This window comes from Protobothrops mucrosquamatus, unplaced genomic scaffold, assembly GCF_001527695.2.
Source record: "Protobothrops mucrosquamatus isolate PMUCROS unplaced genomic scaffold, P.Mucros_1.0 scaffold3014, whole genome shotgun sequence".
Classification (NCBI taxonomy): Eukaryota; Metazoa; Chordata; class Lepidosauria; order Squamata; family Viperidae; genus Protobothrops; species Protobothrops mucrosquamatus.
Genome location: NW_015389029.1, coordinates 89514 through 96903, shown reverse-complemented (window position 1 = coordinate 96903; position 7390 = coordinate 89514). Strand labels below are relative to the sequence as shown.

General features: G+C 39.1%; 1 protein-coding gene across 1 annotated transcript; it reads right to left on the bottom strand.

Moving 5' to 3' along the window:
• Positions 1-235: 235 nt before the first annotated feature.
• On the bottom strand, positions 236-1159 carry LOC107296883 (olfactory receptor 10G6-like). The gene has a single exon (XM_015826236.1). It carries the CDS (start codon positions 1157-1159, stop codon positions 236-238), a length of 924 nt encoding a protein of 307 aa, XP_015681722.1.
• Between the last annotated feature and the right edge of the window lie 6231 nt (positions 1160-7390).

Genomic DNA, 7390 nt, shown 5'->3' with positions numbered 1-7390 from the left:
GATTGTCAATAATCATGCTCTGGCACCATCTAGATCTCTTTTTATTTATTTGAATTTGAATGTATACCCTCCATAGCTAAACAATCTCAAGATGACTTACATGGTGCCTGTGGCTATAAGTTAATTACTATAAAGGCTTCATTGTATGGAATCAAAGTCCTTTGATCAGCATTGTATGGCAACAACCAGAAGGAGATTCATTCTATCAGATTACAGGAATATTCATGGAACCAATTTAGGATGATCTCCTAGACAAGTTGACAAGGGCACGTTTTATGTCCTGGTTTCTCAATGTATAGATAATGGGATTCAAAAGTGGAGTCAGTGAGGTGTAGAAGACAGCCACCACTCCATCTAGTGGATCCTGAGATCCTGGTCTCAAGTAGATGAAGACAAGAGGCACATAGTAGGTCAACACTATGGTTATGTGAGCAGTACAGGTAGAGAAAGCCCGTTTACGACCTTGGACACTGCGGATCTTCAGAATTGTGGAGACAATGTACATGTAGGAAGTCAAAATCAGAAGGAAGCATGTGGTGGCCACCAGCCCAACATCCACCATGGTTACCATCTCATTGAGTGTTGTGTCAATAGAGACCAACTTCAACACAGCGGGGATATCACAGAAGATATAGTTGACCTTGTTTTCCCGACCAAACGGCAAGCGAAAAATAAGGGCTGTCTCCATCACGGAGTGAAGGCATCCTCCAATCCAGGTGCCCATAGCCAGGAAGAGACATGTCCTATGGTTCATGAGGTTTCCATAGTGGAGTGGTTTGCAAATAGCCAGAAATCGATCATAAGCCATCAGTGTATAAAGGAAGCATTCTGTGCAACCCAAAAAATGGAAGAAGAAGAGTTGACACACACAACCTCCAAAGGATATGATCCTCCCACCTTCTAAAAATCCAACGATGACCTTGGGAACAATCACAGTGGAAACTGTCATGTCCAGAAAGGACAAATGGCAGAGGAACCAGTACATGGGCTTGTGGAGTTGGGGATTAGATAGCACAACCAACAGGATCAGAAGATTGCCAAAGAGTGTCGTTAAATAGATGAGTAGGAAGAAGATAAATAAAGGTTCCTTCAGACTATTGGCGTATGGAAAGCCAACAAGGACAAACTCATTCAATGTTGTTTGATTCTTACCCTCCATCTGTGCAACAAAAACATATCCTGGGTATAACCAAACATGGAAAGAGGGCAGACAATAAGCAAAACAATAATGAAATCTTTAAGCAGATGATCCTATCACGGATAATGTGACTGAGTTATTGGAGGGCAATCTTCCCTGTTGGGAGGAGGGCCCAAGTGCAAAAGTAGCCTACACATGCTGTATAAACATAAGACAGCTAGCTTTGACCTTTCTGGAATGCCTTAGAGTTGTATCTAGTAGTTCCCTTTTGAAAGCTATCAGTCCTGGAGATATCTGTGTAATAGGGAGAGAACAATAAAGTAGTCAGCTTGAGCCTTACACATGTAAGTCTGATTGTTCGTGTCTGACATAAACATTTGTTTAATGTATTTTGTTAGAGTTTATTTTATATTACTATGTCCTGCAAGCATCAACTTGCATGTAGTTTAGTAGTAAAAGATACACAGATTGTCCCTGATACCTCCAGATAATATCTATTTAGTTCACAAAATATTATTATATCTATCCATGATCAGAGATGAAAAAGGCCCAGAACAGCATAAGTTCTGAGAACATCTTCCTTCAGCAGATGAAATATGAAATAAAAGGGCCATGAATCCTTGAACTGATATTAACCAAAAGAAGAGAACTGTTTTAAAAAATGGAACTAACAGGAATGTTGCATGTTATATGCATTTGTTCTTTCTTCTGCTTCATGGTGGGTGCATTCAAATAGAAGGTAACTTTATGACATCAACCAGAGATGTTTTAATATGGGTTCCTGCATTGAACAAGAAGTTGATCTTAGTAGCCTCAATGGCCTTTTGCACTTCTGTAATTCTACAATAAGGAGAGTTCTTTGAAGGGGACAATCAGAACAGACCATCAACCCCTATCTTCCAAGTCTCTAAATCATTCCCTTTGTTCCTTGCTGATCAGATCAGCTTTGGATATTCCCCAGAATGGCTGCTCAAACATTTTGTGGTTATGATAGGAAAGCTTCCATTTCCAAATCCTTTTATAAATGCATATATAGATGATATTATTTTATCTCAAGCTTGCTAAGCACTTTGGTTATCCAAATTAAAAAGGTATATCATGCAATGTTGGAGGAATACCTTTGAATTAGTCCCATCTAAATGGTTCCACATTAGTTACAACCTCAACTCATTTTCAAATCTCTTCTATCACATGTTGAGATGTTTGTTGACACCTTCTAAACCTCTTCCTTCTATCCCACTCAGATGGAGATTTCAATCTAATGCCAATTGTAGTCAGAACCCAACTGGAGATGAAGAGATGATTATTCTAGGCTGCTTGATAAAGTCTTGCAGTGTGTCACCTCTCCAAGAGTCTGAGAGACATTCCTTATGGTAGTTGTAGAAGAAGGATGAAATCCATCCATTGTCTCAATGAGGAGGAAGCTGGGCTCTCTGGTTTAATTCCAATCTTATTCTCTTTTCTACTGCCTTTAAAACAGTGTTATTGTCTATACTCCCAAGTTGTTCCTGTCTCCAAATCCCACTTGCATTTCCATCACTAAGGACCTATTGTCTTAATTCAGTGTCTTTGGATGTATCATTAAACACCTCTGAATGAATCACTTGGAGACTGATTTAAAATGTGGAGTGAGAACATTCCAGAAAAAAAACAACAGACATTGTAGTGGAATCAGCTCTGGGATTATTAATAAATAGAACTCAAAACAACTAGAAGTAGTTTGCTTCCAGGTGCTATTCAAGGTGCTGATTTTGACATTTCAAGCTCTACATGGCACTGGGTCAGATTATTTGAGAGACTGCCTCTCCCCAGTTACATCTACTCTCCCCTCAGATCCTGCAGAAGCAGCATGTTATGGGGTCTTGTCTGTTAAGGAGTTCCATCTGATGGGACACAGGAGGAGAGCCTTTCTGCCATGGCACCCATCCTTTGGAACAGCAAACCCCCTGAGATGTAGGAGAAGGACAGGCAAAGTCTGAGGGTGGAGTCAAGAAAGGAATCAGCCTAGTTTCATTACGTTCCCAGCCTAGTCTCATTAAGTTACCTTTTGGATTCCAGTAACTCTTATCTAATTCCAATGGCTCAGTGGTTAAAGATGCTGAGCTTGTCAGCTGGAAAACTGTCAGCCTGGGTTTGAGACATGAGCGTTGCGAGACAGGGTTGAGCTCCTGTCCTTGCCTCAGCTCCTGCCCATCTAGCAGTTCAAAAGCATGCACAGGTGAGTAGATAAATAGATACCACTTCAGTGGGAAAGTAATGGTGATCTGTGCACCTCAGTGTATAAAGATGCTGGCCACATGACCATAGAAGACTTTTCAGACAACGCTGGCTCTCTTGGCTAAGAAATGGAGATGAGCACCACCCCTTAGAGTCACACATGACCTTTTACCTTTATACATAATATCATTCAACATTATTAGTTGGACATCATTGTAAATAACTCAGCTCAGCCAGATTGTTGATTTCTAATAGCAGTAACTTGCATTCATTTTCTTCATAGTTTGCAATATGTTTCCCTCTTCTCAATTTGAAATTCTCCTTATGGATGAAAATATAATGGATTTTGTGATGATCATCAGGTAGCCATGCCTGAAGTCAACATTCCTTTCTAGCCAACATTTGCTGGTCTTCAGTGAAACAGAGGAACTGGGAGTATGAATATTCTTCATTAAAAGCCCTACAAAGACCTCAGGAAAGGAATAATCCCTCATTCAGAGGGGCTGAAATTCTAAAGAGATTTAAGCAACCTTTCTACATGTGGGAATTTAAACCTCAGGATATCTATTATCTTCCACACGGGGTTTTCCTTGAGTCTTGCCTTGAAGTAGCTGACAATTCTCATGGAGAACCATGTCTCCTAAAAATTCCAGTTTTTTAAAAAAATAATTTGTTTGCCATCCATCTTGCTTTGAAGTGACTCTGGGAGGCTTACAACATTAAAGCAATAAACCATAAAGTTAAATGTTTTTAAATATTACTAAAATCAATAAGAATAAAATAACAATATTAAAAAACTGTGATAGAGAGGGTTTCTCTGCCACAGTTTCTCTATCGTTGTCCATACTTGGAGAACAGTTTAGTTTCTTACACATTTGTTCCACTATATCTTAAATATCTCCTGTAAAGTCACATTTACATAGCTTTGGTCGAACCATATCCCTGTATGGTTTGGCAAAAAACCTCCCTACAATTTTCTTGTTTAGGAAGGTAAAATCAAAAGAACAAGTAAGATTGCTGATCACCAAGTTCTACTCCCATCCCGTTTGTACTGGAGGATCTTTTAAGGTGCTTCAGGGTTGAAAGCATTAACCAGTGACATCACCATTGCCTGAGGGACACCTGTGAGGGTTCCTTTCATGTCCTCGTCAAGGAGCTGGAGGTAATGACAGGAGCTCACCCTGCCATGCAGCACTCGGGTCTTGAACATGGGCTTGCTAACCTCCAGCCCAGCATCCTAATCACATAAGCCACCATGTTCCAGCCAAGTTCTACTAGGAGAGGGTGCTAAAAAACCAAAGCAATTATTTATATTACTTAAATATTACTTGGTTACCAATATGTCTCACAGAATATTTATTGGGGCAAATAAATAGAAGTGTTATTAATATAACTTTGAGCATCTGGAGAATGTGAATGAACTTCAACTGAATCAATTGAATTTAAAAAAAATACTAGGCATATGCATGGAGTGACCAATCCCACCTATAGGAGATGACCAAGCTGAGCCTTTGCATGGAGTCAAACACATCATCATTCTGGAGTCCCAACACCCCCAAAAGAGATCTAAGTCTAGACCCCCCCCCTTTGAAGTCCATTGACTCTTATCTGATGCCATTTTGCATTGACTGTTAGTAGATCAGATTCTTGTGTATAGGTAGCATGGAATAAAGTCACAGTGCTTTTGAACTCTATCCTTGCTCTTGGTTTCTTGGGCCTGACTCTACCCCTTATATATTTAGATCGGGGTAGACAACCTTGGCTCTTTTATGACTTGTGGACTTCAGCTCCCAGAATTCCTGAGTCAGCATGGCTGGTTCAGGAATTCTGGGTATTGAAGTCCACAAGTCATAAAAGAGCCAAGGTTGCCTACCCTGATCTAGATGAACCAAATTGGGAAGATATATCTTGTATGATCTCCGATCAGAATACTTATATTGTGGTTACATTTAATTCCTGTTCTCACACAAGGACTCACACAAAACACACCCATAAATTTCCTGGTAAGAGAATTACAGCAACCATGATGAATTGTTATTTCTTCAGAATGCTACAAAAACACTCAAGATCTGACCTCAGTTTAGATGGTGATTTATTAACAGTATATCAATACAATACAGCTGACCTTTCTCACCCTCCTCAAGTTATTTCTTGGAATTATGAGATTATTGGTGTCCTAATTATGTAAGTGGATATCCAAAAAGAAGAACCCTTTTCAAACAAGGGAATTTTTAGAAGCTGTCCACATAGCCTTTAAATACATTTTATTTATCTATTTGATTTTATGATCCTGAACAAGATTGTAGGGTTTTATTTTCTGTCAAACCATACAGGTAGATTGTACAACCAGGATATGTAAACATGGCTTTTAGGAAAGATATTTACGGTATAATGGGATGAATGTGTAAGAAATCAGATTGTTCACCAAATCATGGGCAATGTTAGAGAAACGGTGGATACATCAAGGAAAGGAAGGTGGAATTTTTAGGGCACTTTGTTCCCCAGGAGAAATATCAGTTATTTCAAGGCAAGACTCAAGGAAAACAATATGTGGAAGGTTATTCTGAGGTTTGAATTCCCACATTTGGAAATGTATCTCAAACTTCTCTTTAGAATTCCAGACCTCTGGATGATGGGTTGATCCTCTCTTGAGGACCCAAAGGTGCTTTTTCAAAAGGCAACTGGACTTCCTTTGTTTTTCCTTGAACATGTTTCACTTCTCATCCAAGAAGCTTCTTCAGTTCTTCAGCTTCTTCAGATCCTTGCTGAGTTCTTAATGAAGACTATTCATATTTCCAGATGCTCTGTTTCACTAGAGACTAGCCAATGTTGGTTATAGGAGGGGACATTGACCACACACTTGGCAACTTGATCATCATCACAAACCCATTTTCATTCATAAAGCAGAACTTCAAGAGGACAAAAGGGAAATGTATTGTAAGCCATGAAGAAAGTGAATGCAAGTTACTATTATTAGAAATCAAGAATCAGCTGAGTTCAGTTATTTACAGTGACATGCAACTAATAATTTTGAGCAATATTACATATAAATAATGATGAAATCAGAACGGCAATGAGTGTTAGGTATTTGGAATATAAAGTCTTTCAAAATTTATGACAGGTTGCATTGATAATCAATGGGTATATACTCAGATTAAGAACATATATGAGCTTCAGAGGCAGATACAATGAGAATGTATTTATTGTTGCTTTTTTCTTTTAGAATAGCTTTTACCTTGAAGCAAGAATAAACCCCCCACCCCTACACACTTTATGGGAGGTTAAAACCTGTTTTTCTGGAAGACATTTGGGCAGCCAGAAAAAAATTGAATAACATTCTTTTTCTTCTTTGTATTGTGTTTTCAGGCTGCTTTGAAAAATCAGAACCCTCAAGCAAGACATTTTTGTACCCACATCCATCAAAAGGTTTTGGGTAATTGTGGAAGGCAAACAATGGCTTTTAACATGTTATGTTTGTTAAACATAACATGTTGATAAAGAGCTTCTAATCTGTCTCCCATGTAGTCCATAGCTGCATAATCAATCTGTCTTTCCCTCCCTTCTCCTTCCTATCTCCACCCATTTTACATCCTACATCAGTTTAGTCCAGTGCTTCTCAATCTCAGCAACTTTAAGATGTGTGGACTTTAACTCCCAGAATTCCCCAGCCCAGCATGCTGGCTGGGTAAATCTGGTAGTTGGGGTCCACATATCTTGGTTACTGAGGTTGAGAAAAATTGGTCTAGCCACTCTACAAATCTGATGAAGTGCATGTCTTTGAATAAAACTGTTATTTTATTATGCTCACCTGATATAAAATTTCTAGATTCAGGCAGTTTCTAAATCTTGAAAATAAATAAGTAGGCACATAGAGGATGAGACACACACATACACACAGATAGAAACATATACAAAAGCACACACAGACATAGTGAAAGAGGGAGAGAGGGAGAGGGAGAAAGAGGGGGAGATGGAGAGAGAGAGAGAGAGAGAGAGAGAGAGAGAGAGAGAGAGAGAGAGAGAGAGAGAGAGAGA

Excerpts from the sequence above, each read along its gene's own strand:
- LOC107296883 (XM_015826236.1), bottom strand. The coding sequence starts at position 1,159 with ATGGAGGGTAAGAATCAAACAACATTGAATGAGTTTGTCCTTGTTGGC.